This window comes from Gracilinanus agilis, chromosome 1 (assembly GCF_016433145.1).
Source record: "Gracilinanus agilis isolate LMUSP501 chromosome 1, AgileGrace, whole genome shotgun sequence".
Lineage (NCBI taxonomy): Eukaryota > Metazoa > Chordata > Mammalia > Didelphimorphia > Didelphidae > Gracilinanus > Gracilinanus agilis.
Genome location: NC_058130.1, coordinates 167,145,562 through 167,164,345, shown reverse-complemented (window position 1 = coordinate 167,164,345; position 18,784 = coordinate 167,145,562). Strand labels below are relative to the sequence as shown.

At 43.7% G+C, this 18,784-nt stretch overlaps 2 protein-coding genes across 3 annotated transcripts in view; one reads left to right on the top strand and one right to left on the bottom strand.

Annotated features, from left to right (window-relative positions):
• The window catches only part of GBA2 (glucosylceramidase beta 2), a 26,787-nt gene extending 14,938 nt beyond the window's left edge, over positions 1-11,849 (top strand). The window contains exons 4-17 of the mRNA XM_044658814.1: positions 4,502-4,720; positions 4,948-5,187; positions 5,746-5,848; positions 6,173-6,326; positions 6,477-6,602; positions 7,797-7,969; positions 8,117-8,221; positions 8,616-8,723; positions 9,796-9,947; positions 10,118-10,224; positions 10,404-10,546; positions 10,691-10,806; positions 10,922-11,113; positions 11,218-11,849. Of these exons, the coding sequence (XP_044514749.1) occupies positions 4,502-4,720; positions 4,948-5,187; positions 5,746-5,848; positions 6,173-6,326; positions 6,477-6,602; positions 7,797-7,969; positions 8,117-8,221; positions 8,616-8,723; positions 9,796-9,947; positions 10,118-10,224; positions 10,404-10,546; positions 10,691-10,806; positions 10,922-11,113; positions 11,218-11,550 (2,271 nt within the window). The 3' untranslated portion in view covers positions 11,551-11,849. The remainder of the gene's footprint in view (positions 1-4,501; positions 4,721-4,947; positions 5,188-5,745; positions 5,849-6,172; positions 6,327-6,476; positions 6,603-7,796; positions 7,970-8,116; positions 8,222-8,615; positions 8,724-9,795; positions 9,948-10,117; positions 10,225-10,403; positions 10,547-10,690; positions 10,807-10,921; positions 11,114-11,217) is intronic.
• CREB3 (cAMP responsive element binding protein 3) lies at positions 11,581-18,784 on the bottom strand. 2 transcript variants are annotated; one of them, XM_044658826.1, is made up of 10 exons: positions 18,271-18,784; positions 17,123-17,260; positions 16,814-16,982; positions 16,577-16,647; positions 16,308-16,400; positions 13,074-13,180; positions 12,872-12,940; positions 12,647-12,731; positions 12,436-12,517; positions 11,581-12,321 (listed from the first exon to the last, which is right to left on the bottom strand). In XM_044658826.1, the coding sequence occupies exons 2-10, from the start codon at positions 17,249-17,251 to the stop codon at positions 12,023-12,025; spliced, it is 1,104 nt and encodes a 367-aa protein (XP_044514761.1). In that variant the 5' UTR covers positions 17,252-17,260; positions 18,271-18,784; the 3' UTR covers positions 11,581-12,022. The 2 variants fall into 2 exon arrangements, with proteins under 2 accessions (XP_044514761.1, XP_044514769.1); XM_044658834.1 differs by lacking the exon at positions 18,271-18,784 and adding an exon at positions 17,672-17,749.

The following is an 18,784-nucleotide window of genomic DNA, read 5'->3' as shown; positions in this document are numbered from 1 at the left end:
TGGGGGAAAGGGGAGATAATAACATCTACTTCCCAGGGTGATAAAGTGCTTAATAAATCCTTTTCCCCTTCCCTCTCCTCTCCTCCCTTTGAGACTGATTTAAGTGCCACAAATAAGTGGTAAAGATAATATACCTTATAACAGTGATGGGCAACCTTTTGAGCTTGGCATGTAAAAATTCAAAAAAAAAAAAAAACAAGCATAACTGGGGGGTCACTTCGAGAAAAAAACCATAATTTTGCGATATTTATAGTTTAAATAACAAAAATGTATGATTGTAATATATAACTGTATTTAATAAACCAAAAATAGGTAAATTAATATAGGTAGAATTGTCATCTATAGTGCACAGAGTATCCACACTACACTACAGCAAATGTTTCATCCTCAGCATTCGGGCCCATACTTCTCTGTATGTGGCTGTGTGTCATTGAAAATGACGACACGTGTTAGTGCTGACACCCATGTCATAGGTTTGCCATCACTGCCTTATAATGAAACAGTGGGCAGAAAGACCAACATGAGATTAAGGAACAAAAGAAAGGCCTTATGGAGAACATGGGGATAAAAAGTAGTGTTTTCACCTTGACCCTTTTTTCTGAGGTCCCTTACCCCTTTATACATACACAGCTGAACAAAACTGGAAAAAATCATAAAACCATGCTGACAGGGTCCACTACAAATTAATGTCACGTGATTGTCATCAGATCCTTAGTGCTATAAGGCAGACCTTTTATACCTCTCTCATTAACTCACTGCCATTCACCATAGCACACTTCCACACTTTTTATGCTCAAGCCTTCTTTGGCTCCTCTGCCCTTGGGCTCTCATATTTTGCCTCATCTTTTACTGAAAAAATTGAGGCCATTTGCCAAGAATTCCTTCCCTTCTTATCCCATTTCACTCAAGTGCCTTCTTTTAATCTGTCCTCCTTTGCTCCTATCTCACATAAAGAGGTAGTCCTTCCCTTTACTATGGCAAACTCTTCTACCTGTAAAATGATCCTGTTCCATTCTGTCTACTCCAGCAGATTGTCCCCTCTATTAGCCTCCATTCCATCATTTATCTTCAATCTCTTCCCATCTACTAACTGCTTCCCTACTACCTACAAACATGCCCATGTCTCATCATCATCATCAAAAATACTCTTATTTGAACTATTCATCCCTGCTGCTAGCTATCGTCCTATATTTCTAATCATTTTGGTGGTTCAACTCCTTGAGAAGGCCATCTACAATAGAAGCCTTCCTTTGCAGTCTGGCTTCTGACTTCCTTCAAGTGAAACTGTTTTGTCCAAAGTTGCTAATGATCAATGATATTCCTAAATCTAGTGGCTGTTTCTCAATTCTTGTACTTCTTGACCTCTCTACAGTCTTTGACACTTGTCATCAGTCTTTTCTGTCTAGGATTTTGGAAAACTTACGTCTTCTGATTCCTCTTTTAGCTAGCAGACTGCTCTTTCTCTCTAACCTTTATTGGGTCTTCATCCAAATCATTCCTACTAACTGTGGTTGCCCCCCAAGACTCTACCCTGGGCCCTTTTCTCTTCCCCTTCTATACTATTTCACATGGTAATCTCATCAGCTCCCATCGATTTGATTATTATCTCTTTGCTAATGATTCTTAGTTCTTATCTAGCCCTATCTTTAGATGACCCATAAGTCTCTCATCTCTAAGTAGTCATCTCTAACTGGATGTTCAGTAGACATCTTAAACCAAACATGTCCAAATCCTAGCTCACCTTCAACCTCTTCTTAACTTCTTCCTTACTGTTGGGGGCACCACTAACTTCCTAGTCACAGCTATATGCTTGACACCTCTGTTGTAGAGGACCCAGGAATCTGGTCTTGACTCTGATTTATGAAGCATTTTTACCTAGATGAAGACAAAGATGGCATGTTTATCGACTTACTAGGTAACATGTAGCTGGAAGGGATAGCTACCAATATTATATGACAAAATCCAGATACAAAAAGATCTTAAAAGGCTTATACAATGAACTAAGATAAAATTTAATAATTATAAATTACAAGTTCCATACTTGATCATTCATTTTTAACTCAAGCACATAATAAGGGAGACATAACCACCACAACTGATTTTTTAAAAACTTTTATCTTCTGCCTTAGTAACAATTCTAAGACAGAACAGCAAGGGCTAGACAATTTGCCCAGAGTCACATAACTAGGAAGTTGTTTGAGGCCAGATTTAAACCCAGGTCTTCCCAACTCCAAGCCTGGCACTCTATCCTCTGCTACCTAGGTGCCAACAATTTTTTTTTAAACCTTACCTTCTGTCTTAGAATCAATATTCCAAGGTAGAAGTGCAGTAAAGGATAGGCAATTGGAGTTAAGTGACTTGCCTAGGATCACATACCCAAGAAGTGTCTGAGGCCAGGTTTGAACCCAGGACCTCCCTTTTCCAGGCCTGGCTATCCACAGAGCCACCTCACTGCCCACAATGTATTTTTTAAATGCCCTAATGTAAAATTTCCTAACTTTTTGTTTTTCCTAGACCCCTTTGGCAGTCTGGTAAAACCTATGGATCCTTTCTCAGGACAGTGTTTTAAGTGCATAAAATAAAATACATGGAGTCACAAAGGAAACCAATGATACTGAAATAGCTATCCAAATTTAAAAAAAAAAACTCATATTCACAGACCACAGGCTAAGAAATCCTGCCCTAAAAATTTTACTGACTTGCAGACTTATGGTGACAAAGTAAAACTCTGCTCATTGCTACCATATAGAAGGGTTAGACTTATTTTAATTGAACCCACAGGATGGAATTAGAGGAGAAAAGTTGCAGAGAGGGATTTCGGCTCAAATTCAGAGCTTTCTAACAATAGGAACAGACCAAAAACTAAAATGGGCTTCCTCTGGAGATGGTGGGTTTGCTACCTCTGAAGAGAACATTGAATTTGGGGTCCAGAGACATGACTTTAAAACCTGACTGTGAACTTGGGTGAGGCATTTTACTTCTGAGCTTCAGCTTTCTTCTAGATCTCTAAGATGAAGTGGTTGGACTAGGTGATTTCTAATGTTCTTTCTAGTGCTCTAAATCTGTGATCTTCAGTGATACATGTAAAACCCAGTGGAATTGCGCATCGGCTATGGGGGGGTGGGGGGGTGAATTACATGAATCATGTAACCATGGAAAAAAATTCATTAAAAAATAAATTAATTAAATAAAGGCTGTAAATAAATAAATAACTGAATAAATGAATGAATGAATGAATGAGTGAGTAAGTAAGTAAGTAGCAAAATAAAAAAAATTAAATCTATGGTCTTCCAACTGGAAACTACATGACCACTTCTCATAAAATTATAGAATCTCAGAGTTGAAAAGGACCTCAGAGGACTTTTAAGCCAACCCATAGCCAGGGAAAGAAGATTCTTATTCAAGTACAAATTGGATTAAATCCCTTCCAATTCTGAAATGGAATTATTTTGAAAATGAGTAGGGTTTTGATAAGTAGAAGGGAGAACATTCCAGCTTAGGGCAAAAAGCCTGGAGTTAAGAAGAAGCATACCTAGAATGCTTAGGAGACAATGAGACCATTCCTGCCAGAGTAGGTGGTTTGTATAGGAAAATAGCTGGAGATAAAGCTGGAAAGGTAGCTTAGGACTTGGTTGTGAAGGCCAAAGCTAAGGAGTACTGACTTGATTCAGCAAACACTGGGAAGCCACTGAAGACTTTTCAGTAGTAGGAGAATGAGCATGATGAAGGCAGGGCTTTAAGAAGACTTGTCAATAAGCAGTGGATAAGAGCATCAGGCCTGGAGTTGGAAGGGCCTATGTTCAAATCTGGTCTCAGAAACTTCCTAGCTGTGTTACCCTGGGTACATCAGTTTACCCCAATTGCCTAGCCCTTGCAACTCTTCTGTCTTCGAATTGATACTAAGAAGGTATGAGTTAAAAAAAAAAAAACTCATCTGGAGGCTATTTGAAGAATCCCAAGAAAACAATAACGATAGCTTTGTTCTACAATGGTAGCATTGGAAATAAAAGGAAAAAATATATATGAGGGAGACTTGAAGAGACGTATCAACAAGGGTAGCGAGGTGGCTCAGTAGATAGAGAGCCAGTCCTAGAGATGGGAGGTCTTGGGTTCAAATCTGGCCTCAGACACTTCCTAGCTATGTGACCCTGGGCAAGTCACTTAACTCCAAACATCTACCCCTTACTGCTCCTCTGCCTTGGAATATCCATTCTAGACAGAAGGTAAGGGTTGTTTTAAAAAAGAAAAGAAAAGAAAATTATACCAACGGGATTTGGAGAATAACAGGATGAAGGCATGATATGATAAAAAGAGTACTTGGACTGGTTTAATCAAAGACTTTAGGTGTAAAACCTGGCCTCATACTTAATGATTGTATAAGTTTAGGCAATCACTTGAGCTCCATGGGTTTTTGTTTCCTCATCTCTAAAGTAGGTTCTATTTAAGAGTTGTTGAATTTAAGGTGTTGACAAACTAGCCAAACTCCATCTTCCTTTTTCAGTTCACTGTATGCCTGCGGCGGGGAGGACAGACTGTGTACCAGCAAGTCCTGTCCCTGGAGCGTCCCAGTGTCCTACGGAGCTGGAATTGGGGCCTGTGTGGATTCTTTGCTTTTTATCATGCACTCTACCCCCGAGCCTGGACTGTCTACCAGCTGCCTGGACAGCAAGTCACACTCACTTGTCGCCAGGTCACACCCATTCTCCCCCATGACTACCAGGTAAAACTGGCCTCCAACTAATAATAATCAGGTAAAAACCCACTTCCACAATAGTTCTCTCAGGTATAGCTCTATAGGCATGAAAGGTAGGTGGTCATGAATCACCCCTTCATTCCCCCAAGATAGTATCTTTGATGAATGAAAAAGCTTTAGAAGATAGAAGGATATTTGTTGGAGTGGATAACCTGAGTATACCTCCTTGTTGGCCTCTCCTTTCTCCCTCCCAGGACAGCAGCCTACCTGTGGGAGTCTTCGTGTGGGATGTAGAGAATAATAGCGATGAGGATTTGGATATATCTATCATGTTCTCTATGAGGAATGGCCTGGGAGGTGGACATGATAGCCCAGGAGGGCTGTGGAATGAACCCTTCTGTTTAGAGCGTGATGGAGAAAGTATACAGGGGTTGCTGCTACATCATCCAAACCCCCCAAACCCATACACAATGGCCTTGGCAGCCCGACTCACAGTAAGTGTCAAATAAACAAAGTATGGACTTTGAATGAATGAATGAATGAATGAATGAATGAATGAATGAATGAATTAGCATTAATTAAGCACTTACACATTCGCCAAACACTGTTCTAAGTGTTGAAGGTGAAAAAATAAAAGCAGTACAGTTCTTACTTAGATAACACATAAAAGGGAGTAATGGCCAGAGAAATCAGATGATGAGCAAAGCCATAGAAGAATCTTATCAATATGATTTTTCCAGAAACAATGGAAATATTGATTTGATTCCTTTCCCCAGAGCAAGAGATAGAAAATTGTCAAAGAGATGGTTGGTGAGGTTGGTTGAATGGGATGTGAAATTCATGCTGGCTGACTCACCAATTGGAATAGCATAGCCTCAGGGCAGTTCAAACCCCCATAGCCTCACTCTGGTCCCATAAACCCTCACTATACCCCTAAATTCTCAATCTTCCCACTGGTAAGGCTCAGAGTTGGGAATAGGTAGCAGGAAATTGAAGTCTAGTCTGCAGAGGGGGATGTTTAGCCACCTTAACTAAGAGCTCCACCCTGACAGGCAAATACCACGGTGACTCATATCACAGCCTTTGACCCTGATGGCACTGGACAGAAGGTGTGGAGGGACTTGCTCCAAGATGGACAATTGGACTCCCCAACTGGTGAGGTGGGGGTGGCAGGGAGTGGTGAGGGTGGTGAAGGGGTCTTTCTGGGGTAGAGAATGGTTAAATTTCTCCCCAGTTTTGATAGTCTGATAGCTGATGAATCTAATAATGATACCTCCCACTTTGGTGGAAGGTTTATAACTTATAGGATAACTAGATATAATCTTGGGGGTTAGGACAGTCTAGTGGGGAAGAGCCCAGGAACCTGCTTTATTTCCATGTCCTTCCCCTAGGATACCTCCAAGTCTCCACTAAGAGGTTTCTAAATAGTTCCCAAGACTGGGGGCCTTCCTGTGCTGACCACTCCCATTTCATCCTTAGGCCACAGCCCCCCAACCCAGAAGGGACAAGGCATAGGTGGAGCAGTGTGTGCAGGGACACATTTGCCTCGGAGGGGCAGATGCCAGCTGGAATTTGCATTGGCCTGGGACATGCCCAAGGTTCTGTTTGGAGCAAGGGGCCAAGCCCACTACAGGTAAAGGAGAAAAGGGGGTGTATGCATGGGGGTGGGAGGTTATGAATGATGGGACTTGGAGCTTTGAGAGAAATGTAGGGAGGCTGGACAAAACGTGGAGAACCACATGTTTTAAGCATCCTTTATCATCATAGTCTATCCCTTTTTCAGGAGATACACTCGGTTCTTTGGCCAAGAAGGGAATGCAGCTCCAGCCCTCTGTCATTATGCACTCAGCCAGTACAGATCCTGGGAAGAGAGAATTGAAGCATGGCAGAACCCTGTGCTAGAGGACAGGTATGGGGAGACAACCTCCAGGTCATGACTGCTCTTTCCAGCACTAAACCCATTCCCTATCTTAGTGTGGGCTACAATTTCCTCTAGGTGGTATGGTTATGCCTTCCCCTGCTCACAGACAGAACCGGTCTTGGTCTTCTTGTCCCTCAACCTACAGGCTCTCTCAGACCATCTACTTTCCAGGATGCTCACTCCAGGGCATAGACAAAGAAGTTACAAAATGAAATTCATTATGGTCACAACCGCACAGGAAAGTTGTCTTTGTGTTCCCACAAATGGTGGGTTGAGCCCTGTCTTCATTTACTCTGGTTTAAAGGTGCTAAAGTCTTCTCTATCCACTCACATGGCTGTCTTCTACCTGGACTGCTTGAGGTCTAGTTCATGGAAGTGATGCTCTGGGACCATAGTTGCTACACTGGCTTCTTTTCTCTCTTGCTTCTCCATGCCCTCTAGAGCATGAGGTTTTAACCTGGGGTTCATAAACTTGTTTTTGTAGTATTTTGATTGCTATATTTCTATATAATTGATTTCTTTTGTAATTATATGTATTTTATTTTATATATTAAATAACATTTTTCTGAGAAGAGGTCTGTGGGATTCACCAGACTACCAAAGGTGCCTGAAATACTGAAAAGGTTAAGAAGCCCTGCTCTTAGTTTCATATTCTTCTGTCTTGAGCCCCATTTTTTCTTTTTCTTCTCTAGTTCCAAACCAATATTGCTATATAATTACATGGGCTGTGGGAGGGGATTGGGCTGGGCTGGGGATAGGGTGGTTCAGAGGGTTTCTCTGATTGTCCAGCCCTAGAAAATGAAGGTACTTTTAAAATCTGAGATCATAACATCAGGAAATCTCTTCTATTATCTGGGCACCCAACTCTCTGGTTTAACTTTACATTGTCTTAATGCTCAGGTATTCTTCCATCTTCATTGGTCAATTTTATCATATTCTTAAGCTAATTATTAAAGCTAATCTTCAAACTTGGCTACGCCAATGTTGGTTCTATGCTAATCTCTAGGTCCCTATCTCTTTCCTCAGACAGCATTTCCCATCATTATGACTAGAATACTCATTCCTCTAGTCTTGTTTATGGGTAAACTTTTCACGTTTTGAATATATTTACACTTGTAGATTTTTTTTTAATGTGTTCAGTGGAAATTACATAAATAATTCTTCCCCACCTCTGCCCCATAGGTCCTTACCTGCCTGGTACAAGTCTGCACTTTTCAATGAATTATACTTCTTGGCTGATGGAGGTACTGTGTGGCTGGAGGTTCCAGCAGAAACGACCACAGAGGAATTTGGAGGGATACTGAACCAGCTTCAACCTACCCTGCAGGAATATGGACGTTTTGCCTATCTTGAGGGTATGAGGGAGCATATGGAGAAAGGAGAAAATACAGGAGGCCTTAATATAAAGGGGCAGTGTTTGGTAGGAACTAAGGGTTTGGAGCAATATTGGGAGTGTTTGGAGGTGTGGTCACCCAGGGACATTCAGAGACTCTTCCTCCCAGGACAGGAGTACCACATGTACAACACGTATGATGTTCACTTCTATGCCTCCTTTGCCCTCATCATGTTGTGGCCCAAACTTGAACTCAGCCTCCAGTATGACATGGGTAAGAGTTCCCCAACTGTAATGACTCTTCCTTTAAAAAATATCCTTCCTGGGAACAGCTGGGTGGCTCAGTGGATTGAGAGCCAGGCCCAGAGATGGAAGGTCCTGGCTTCAAATCTGGCCTCAGACACTTCCTAGCTGTGTGACCCCCAGGCAAGTCACTTAATCCCCATTGCCTAGCCCTTATCATTCTTTTGCCTTAGAACCAATGCACAATATTGATTCTAAGACAGAAGGTAATGGTTTAAAATATATATATCCTTCCTGATAAATATATATATCTCCTTCCTGACCCACTTCACCCTCCCCATCCCCCTTCTACCGCACCTCAGTGTGTTTTGTCCTGTACCTCAGATAGTCTCCCTTCACTACCACTGAAGTCTGTTTCCCCTTAGCTGTAGCAACTCTGAGTGAAGACCTGACACGACGGAAATATCTGATGAGTGGCGTGATGGCTCCTGTGAAGAAGAAAAACGTGATTCCCCATGATGTGGGGGACCCAGGTACCTGGATTCCCAGCCCTAACTTGGAAACCCTGCAGAAGTCCCCTCTTTCCCTCATTTCTTTTCACTCTCACTTGTCCATATTAACTCCATGGGCTTACTTATCATCCCTCTGCAATAAAATCCCATATCTGTTCATCTAGCATTGTCTCCTTCCTGAGCTCTAGTCCCCCATCATCATTTCCCTGTTGGACACTTCAAAGTGATTCCCCATAGACAGCTTTAAATCAACACGTCCAAAGGAAAATTCAGTATCTTTCAGCTGAAATCCACCCCACTTGCAAATCTCCTGATTTCTATCAAGGGCATCATCAAATTCCTCCAGTCTTCCAAGGTATTCAGTCTTGATGGTGTCCTCAGTTCCTCACTCTCCTTCACCCTAGATCCTGCCCTTGCTACTTCAACATCTCTCTTATTTGTCCCCTTCTTAATACTTATTCACCCACCATCTTATTTCAAGCCCTTAGCACTATTCACCTTCAGGTTCATCTCTTTACCTGAAGTCTTTTCCCCACTGCAGTCCATCCTCTACTCAGATGCCAGTGATTGATTTTCCTTAAACACAGCTCTGACCTCATCATTCCCCTCACCAAACTCCATTGGCTGACTGTTTCCTCCAGGATCAAAAATAAGCTCCTTTTGACTTTTAAAGCCTTTCGAAACCTGGCCCAGGCCTGCCTTCCCAGCCTCATTATGCCTTCTGGCCAAACTGACCTTGTTATGGTTCCTCTCAAACAACATCCTTCCCATCTCCTAACTCCCTGCCAGGAATGCTAATACACTCATTTCTGTTTTATTCTTCCTTCCAGATTCAGCTCAGGTGCCACCTTCTGCATGAAGTGTTTTCAGATTCTCCCACCCACCCACCCACCTCTCATGTCCACCCTCCCTAAATGGCCTTCTATCTCTCTAAAGATTGATATATGCACACACCGCCTCCTACAGTAGAATAAAAGGCCTCTTGAGAACATACTCTTACATTTTTTACTTTGAATGTGCAGTGCCTTGTACATAGCCATTTCATGAATGCTGAAGGTTGATTAATTGCACGTGTCCCATTTCCTAACACCAGATGATGAGCCCTGGCTTCGTGTCAATGCTTACCTAATTCATGATACAGCTGATTGGAAGGACCTGAACCTGAAGTTTGTGCTACAGATTTATCGGGATTTTTACTTGACAGGCAATGAGAGCTTCCTAAGGGATATGTGGCCTGTGTGCCAGGTAAGGTCCTATATACCATATCGTGGGATTGGGCATGGCTTGTGTACTGGAAGTGCAAGCAAGTCATGCAATTCCATACACCTTGTCATTGGGGATTGGAGAAAATGTGGGGCCTGGGGTGGAGAACCCAGATCTTTATATGTTGATACCCTGGAGTACCCCCACTCTAGGCCGTAATGGAATCTGAAATGAAGTTTGACAAGGACCAAGATGGCCTAATCGAGAATGGAGGCTATCCAGACCAGACTTACGATGGATGGATCACCACAGGACCCAGGTACACCTAGACATGAACCATTGCCCCAGAGTGGGTGAAGTATCATTTTGACCTCCAACCCCACATTCCTGGGCAGGAATAGTAGAACAGGGCATTCCTCTGACCTCTGACACAATGTGCCGAGTCTGTGATGATGGGGTGGAGATGGTGTCCCCCTAACCCCATATTTCTGGCCACAGTGCCTACTGTGGGGGGCTGTGGCTAGCAGCTGTGGCTGTGATGGTCCAAATGGCTACCATGTGTGGAACTCAAGATATCCAGGAGAAGTTCTTGTCCATCCTGAGCCGAGGTCGGGAGGCTTACGAGAGGCTCCTCTGGAATGGTGAGGCAGGTTCCAGGGGAGGGGCACCGTGCGCTGGGGGAGATGGGCTCTGGAATGGATGTGGGTGTATGAGGAGGGTAAGGGGGTAGGAAGTATTGAATCAGAAGCCTCACTGTACTGTGCTTTCCCTCTCTACCCAAATAGGCCGTTACTATAACTACGATAGCAGCACTCAGCCACAGTCACGCATTATCATGTCTGACCAGTGTGCTGGTCAGTGGTTCCTGAGAGCGTGTGGCCTAGGAGAGGGGGATACTGAGGTAAGAGGGGAAGATATGGAAGCGATCTGGTAGAGGGGTCAAGGTGCTGGAGAAAGAAGAAACTTGTGTGTTTCTTTGCCATATAGAAAAAGTGACCCCTTCTCTCTCTGGGCAGGTTTTCCCTACTCCCCATGTGATTCGAGCTCTCCAGACAATCTTTGAAGTGAACGTCCAGGGCTTTGCAGGCGGAGCCATGGGGGCTGTGAATGGTATGCAGCCTGATGGCATCCCTGACACATCTAGTGTCCAGTCTGATGAGGTCTGGGTAGGTGTGGTCTACGGGCTTGCTGCTACCATGATCCAAGAGGTAATCAATTTCCTTCTTTTCTTTCATTCCAGATCATAGTCCAGAAAGCAGAGACTTCATTCCCTTCCTTAATTCTTACTTTATTATTTATTTTCTTTTGATAGGGCCTGATCCAGGAGGGTTTCCGTACAGCTGAAGGCTGCTACCGCACAGTGTGGGAACGTTTGGGGATGGCATTCCAGACACCGGAGGCATATTGCCAGCATCGGGTATTCCGTTCCCTTGCATATATGCGACCACTCAGCATCTGGGCCATGCAGCTGGCCTTGCAACAGCGTGGCAGGGCCCCTGGGCAGGGCATGGGACTGATCAGACAGAAAAGTGGAGAGAGCACAGGAGCAACTGCTGGACAGAAATCTGCACCAGCTGCTGGACTTAATACCAAGCCTAAAGGCAGAGCAGACCTGGGACAGACGGGACTCCTAGATGCTATTTAGAGGAAGAGGAAGCTGGAGACACTGTTGTGCACCTTCCCTCTTCCCATCTGCAAGCCTGAGCCATCAGGACAATCACCCACCACTCACTTCCCCCAGCAGAGCCATGGGGGTGGGGGATACAAGCACCACAATCACTATTTATTTACCTTCCCTCCACTCCCCAATCATTTGTTGCATGAAATGCTTACAAAAAGATCAGCTTTTCCCCTCCCCATCCCAATGCCCTGAGCCAGACTCTCTCATCCTCAACTGGGTGAGGGAGTAGACCTCAATATACAAATAAAAAACCCAAAAACCCAGTAAGAGTGTGATATGAATTCTCAGGTCTGGGAGGCTGGCCTCAGATATACAAGCTTTATTTTCTATCTATACACTGGGCCCTAAGGAGATAATATGCTTGTATATCAAGTCATTCAAACTTTGTTCAGTGTTTCCCAGATATTTTGGCATTTCCTACCCCCAACTCTGCCTATCACATCTCATTGGAGTGTCGTCCGTGAAGAATAATGGTGGGTGTGGTGGGGGTCCAGCCCTGGTTCTCTATGGCCTCCAAGGGCAGAGGAGGAGAATATGTTGGATCTGATGGCTTCAGAATCTGTTCAACACTTATTCCAGCAGGAGAATCAGAGGAAGAGTTGCCTGAGGCTAGAGAGGTTACAGCTTCAGATGGATTTGAGGTGACCTCTGATTTCTCTACTATTAGCCAAGCAGGCGACTCCAGAAGAGAGGGATCATCATCATTGGGGATGGAACGGATCTGACGAGACAGCACTGTGGGAAGATAGTGGAAGAGTAATGAATGGAAGGGACAACAGATGAACTTTAATCCAAACCTCCTGGATTACATAGCCAGTGTCCCCTTTGACCTTCCTTAGCCCCACTTACTGAAAGCTGCTGGTTGGTCACCCCGGATCTCAGAGGGATACATGGCAGGAAAGAGGAAGAGGCAGAAGGAGAAGAGCAGGACCTAGTGATATAAGGAAGATGTGTACATAAGAAGGAATCCTTAATGTCATCCCCTATCCCATCCCACCTACCTATAGGACTAGTGTACAGGAAAGGTGGGGAAGTAGGGTCAGCATGGTTTATTCCTTACCACAATGCAGGTGCTATTGCTGGTGGTTTTGGTTGTCATCTCAGCTACCAAAGCCTGGAACTTCTTCAGCTGATCCAAAAGAGACCTGAAGGAGATAAACAACAGGGGATTCCCCCACCCCATGAAAAGAATGAAATGGGAGGTGGGAGGAGGAAATATGAGGATGACACTGAAACAGTAGTGGTAGGAAAAAAGTAAGGCACCAATTGTTCTGTAGTTACTCACAAATTCTGCTTCTCCAAGAACTGTACTTTCTTCTGTAATTCCAAGTTTTGGGCTGTACAAGCCAAGACCCTGGAACAACCATGGGAACAGCATGTCCTCAGTCATCTCCCCTTTTAATATGGCATCCCCTCAACTTATGTCCTACTCCTCTTCCCATCCACCCACCTCTCTCAGCATTCCCCTCTCCCAACCCCTGATATACCTGCTTTCCAATCCTCCCACATACACTTTCCTTTTCCTTCTACTTTCTTGAGCTGACTGTTTGTTCCGAATCTTCTTCCGAACTCGTTTCAAGGCTCGCTCCTCTGCCTAGAGCCAGGAGTGGACAAAGGAGGGAAGCTATCAGTCATAGACTTTTGGTCTTGAAAGGTAATTTAGATATGACCCCATTTAACCTGATCAGTGTATTAGTTTCTCCTAAATATTCCAATAGTCATATTACTTCTGCTTTAATGCTTCACCTATTATTTTTTAAAAAACTACTTCAAGCCTGCCTTTCAACTGTCATTAAGACAAGAATCTAACAATGTAAAGAACTCTTGCTCCCTTTAATTTCTACCCAGTAGTCTCAGTTCTGGTTTAGGGGCTACATAGATTAAAAATAATTCAAGAGGGAGCAGCTGGGTAGCTCAGTGGATTGAGAGCCAGGCCTAGAGACAGGAGGTCCTAGGTTCAAATCCGGCCTCAGACACTTCCCAGCTGTGTGACCCTGGGCAAGTCACTTGACCCCCATTGCCTACCCTTGCCAATCTTCCACCTATAAGTCAATACACAGAAGTTAAGGGTTTAAAATTAAAAAAATAATAATTCAAGAGGCAACTAGGTGGCTCAGTGTATATAGGACCAGACCTAGAGATAAGGCGGTCCTGGGTTCAAATGTAACTTCAGAGCCTTCCTCAATGTGTGACCCTGGGCAAGTCACTTAACCTCAATAAGTCTAGCCCTTACTGATCTTCTGCCTTGAACTGATAAATAAAATAGAAGGTAAGAATTTTTTTTTTTTAAGAAAAAAAGTTCTTGTTCATATCAAATCACAAACTGCTTGGGGGAAGTGGTGGGGGATGGAGCTAGGTAGCTTAGTGTATAAAGTACCAGGCCTAAAGATGGAAGGTCTTGAGTTTAAATCTGACCTCAAACACTTCCCAACTATGTGACCCTGAACAAGTCACTTAACCCCAACCACCTAGCTCTTACTGCTCTCTTCTATTCAATACACTGTATTGATTCTAATTTTTCTAAAAAATGTTTCCTGATAAATATCATCAATTGGTTTAATTCTATTGCCTGGGACCAGGAACAAAAGGATTCTCTCTCCCAGCTCATGATCTTCCAAATGTGTGAAGACAAAGATCACAACCCATCTAAGATTTTTACCAGTGAAACATCCTCAGCTCCTTCAAATAATCTTCCCATGGTATGGTTTCTAGTTACTTTATCACTGAAGTTACCTTCACCTAGTAGACAGCTAAGTGGCAGAGTGAATAGGGGGCTGGACCTGCAGTAAAGAAAACCCAAATTCAATAGCCTCAGACTCTTGCTGTGTGGCCCTAAGCAAGTCACTTTAACCTCTCAGCCTCAGTTTCTTTATAAGTGGGGTTAATTAGTTAATAAGCCCCTATCTCCCATAGTTATAAGGAAGAAATTAGTAAGTACTTTGCAAACCTCAAAGAGGCATATACATCTGACCTCAAACACTTCCTAGCTGTGTGACCCTTGGCAAGTAGCTTAACCCCCATTGCCTAGTCCTTACCCCTCTTCTGCTTTAGAATCAATACATTTTTTTAAACTCGTACCTTCTGTCTTAGAATCAACTAAGACAGAAGGTACGAGTTTAAAAAAAAAAAAAAAAAAAAAAAAAAAAAAAAGGTATATACACCAGCTTTTCAATGTCCTTGCTAAACTCTCTAGCTCTTAGTTCTAAATATAAAGTCTTTTCAAATCTGCCCTAACAAAAACAAGATATCAAGATATTAGAACTAATAATGCAACTTTGGATCATTAGCTTTTTTTGGCTGTCATGTCATACTTTTGGACTTACATTGAGCTTGCTAAAACACCCAGGCCCTTTTTACATAAATTGCTATTTTATGTCTCTCCCATCCTAGATTCATGAAGTTTTGTTATTTTAACTCAAGTGTAAGACTTTATATTTATTTCTATTAATCATCTTAGACTTGACCTATTATTCTAGTTTGCTAAAATTATTTATTGATCTAAGGACTGGACCTCTGCTAATAATATTAGCTATCTTCCCTTTTTCATTAACTGAAAATTTTATCAGTTAAGTCACCTGTGCCTTCACAATGTTGAACAAAACAGGGCCAGGGACGGTGCATTCTAGCACTCTACTGGAGATTTCCTTTCATGTTGGCATCTTGTTACTCATTCTGAATTCACCTCACTGTACTATTGTCCAGTTCCATCTCCCCACCTCATCTAAAAGAATATCCTAAGACTACTAAAAGCTTTGCTGGAATCTAGATATAATGTGTCCACATCATTACCGTGATCTACCCATCAAAGGAAATGAGTCTAGTCTGCTATGACATTCTTTATGAACCCATAATGACTCATACTCACCATGGGATTTTTCCACCTGACTAGCAGCTAAAACCTTCCATATATGTTATCCTCCTTTATTAAAAGTTGAATTTCTTGAGAGCAGGGGCTATCTTTTCTACTTGTATTTTCAGCAGTGCTTTCTTCATTCATTCATATTGATCATCACTTCCTAATTTGGTTTCACAGCAAGGACTACAGTAGTCTAATCCACAAACATTTTATAAAGTATTTACTATGAGTTTAGGCACCATACTCCCTTTCTGGAGATGTTGTTCAGTCATTTTCAGTCCTGTCCAACTCTTCATGACCCCATGTAGGGTTTTCTTGGCAAAGATACTGGAATGGTTTGCCATTTCTTTCTCCAGTTCATTTTACAGATCATGAAACTGCCCAATGAGATTAAGTGTTTTGCCCAGGGTAACAAGCTTGTAAGTGTCTGAGTCACATTTGAACTCAAGAAGATGTCTTCCTGATTCCAAACCCAGCGCTGCTCAGTCTTTTGGGGGATACTATACTTATATTAATGCTGCCCCAGATTTCATAGCTTTGGAGGGAACCACATCACAGTGCTGCTTCATGTTGAGTTTGCAATCAATTAAAATCCACCAAGTCTTTTCCCCACCAATTGTTGGGTAACATCACCCTCTTTCCTGAATTTATTTGCATTTACCATTTCTAAATGTAGTCACGTTAGATTGAGTACATTGTTTCTGCTTGTTGAAGTATTTTAAAATGTGATTCTGACATCCAGAATGTTAGCTATCCCTCCCAGGTTTGCTGCCCATACATTTGAAATGTATGCCTTTGATGTCCAACTTCATTAAATGGTTATCAAGTGTGATGCCATGCCCCCTTGGCCATGAAAGAATCTCACCTTAGTAAGTGGGAGAGTCTGAGGAAGTGGCAACCCTTCTTTCTCTAGCAGCCTCTTCTCCTCATCTGTCAGTATCAATGGAGGAAATTCATGCTAGAGAAGAGGTTAGGAATAGGACATGTGAGAGGGACAGACCAGGAAGCATATAAAGTGGGAATAGGAAGGATAGCAGTATCCTGAGACAGAAAAGTAGAGGTGATAAACTATGCAATTATTAGTGATGATCATCTCCCCCTAAAATCATCAGTGTCTGCCCCTCTTCTATATACCTTAAGTGTCATTTCTTCCATTTGCAAGGAGACCCTTGATTCTTGAGCCACATCTCTGAGCTCTCTATCATCTGCAGGAGGAAGATATTCTGAATAAAGAACTCTGGGTTCCTAGTTTCCTCCCTTTTTCCATGTCCCTCCCTCAGAATCTTCTTACCAGTTTTCCAATCACTATCTTTCCTCATACCTGGTTCTCTTTTCCCAATTACCTTTGTATCTTCAGGCCCCAAAACTTACCCAGATCAATGTAAACATCATCTTGGGGGGAAGCTTGAACATTCCAGCTCAGGGAGTAAGTGTGATCAGTGTGAATGAAGCTGTAGCTAGAAGAGTCTGGAGGGGATGGTGAGGTGGAGGGTTCCAGCAGAGAGGTCAGAAAATCTTCTACATCCCACTCACTTAGGACCTATACCAGCCACATAGTTTAGAACCAAAACTTGCTCCTTTTCCCCCAGACTGGTCCCAATTCTCCCTCAGATCCTCTTCCCTCTACACCACCACCACGAATACCAAGCCTGACTAAGCCCTACCTAGCCCCCTACTCACCTCTGGAAGCAGTATCTCATCAACCTGCTGGACTTCTTGCCCATCCCCAGGTATTCCCCTCAGATCTCCTCCTTCCTCAATCAGGAAGTCCAGCAAGTCTCGGTCTCCTGGGTCCAGGACTGCCTCCATGGTGGCCACCTAGAAGAAGGGGAAGGAATCACCATTTCATCCCTCTACCAAAGTTAAGGAAGTGAAAGGGAAAGAGGGACAGCAGGCTGTACTGTAATCAGGCAATAAATATTTTTAAGCATATATTATGTGCCAGGCACCCTGCTAAACTCCAGGAATACAAAGAAAGGTAAAAGACAATTCCTGCCCTAGAGGCCCTCGATCTATTTATCTTTCCATCCCGGGTCCCAGAACCCCAGAGGGGAGACCGTGGGAGTATAAGGCTCTTCCAACCCCAGTCCCTGCCCCCAAAGCCAAGAGTTGACAGCTACGTATCCACAGGCGCACCCACCAGCCTACCCTTGGCAGCTGTAATTGTCACTTCTCCGCCCCCTTGGTCCCCACACCACTCTCTACTCAACCCCACCCCATGTCTACTACCTTCCACCTCTAGGCTCACTGCCCAAATTTGGGGTTCCACTCCGACAGACTCTAGCCAGAGCAGCCTCTCCCAAACCCGGCCTAGACTTCAACCTTCCAACATCACGGGAATGACATCAGCCAGAGCGCCACGGCATGCTGGGAAATGTAGTTCCCCACTGCCAGCCCGGGCGTAGTCGAGTACGGAGACCACTGTCATGCGTATCCAAGCCACGTAACCTTTGCCAGACTAGACGCTCCTTAAAGCGATTGGTATACCCCCCCCCCCCCCCCCCGCGCACATCCAGTGCATTTTCTTTTCTTTTGTTAGTTTAGATTGTATTGTTTTCCCTATAGCCTCCTATCCCATTTGGTCACAGAAAACAAACAAACAAACAAACAAAAAGAGAGAGAGAGAGAGAGAGACCTCAACTGCGTTTGCAACATTCCATATGCTTAGTGCCACACAGCTCTACAATGAGTAAAGTTCGTCGATTGTTCTCTTGAGGCCAAGACTGATCTTTACGCTTACTCAGAGTTGAGCTACTTTTCAGCGTTGTTTTCGTTTACGTTATTTACATATGTGTATGTGACAACCTGTTCATTTTATTATCACTTACGAATGCTCCTCGTAGTTACACACACAACACCCCCATCTGTGATTGTTGGAATCCTGTCCACGTGTGTCTCCAACTTTCAGGAATCCACTGCAATGGAGCGGGCGACCACCCTAGATCAAACTTTAGAGAACTTCACTGCGGCAGGCAGGGGCCCTGCCCTCGGAAGGAGGGCGGAAGGGGGAACTCCTGAGTCTGGTGAGAAGACACGACTCACACATGACACATGCAATACATAGAGAACTGGACTATATAAATGGAGCTGCGTCGGGAGGGCAGGCGGGAGGAGCGCGAAGGGCGGCTTGATTACTCCGAGGAAATTTCAGTGAAATAGGTAGGTCCGTTTTGTGTCCCGACCTCCGCATCCTGGCTTCTCCATAGGCCACAGGGGGATGAGGGGGCCGAGAGATGATGATTCACTTTCCCAAAGGCTAGGAAGTAGCCCAAAATACAGGGGACGCCACAGGAGAGCAGCCGGCTAGTGAATTTCCTTTTCCCGATGGGCGGGGCTCTCAGG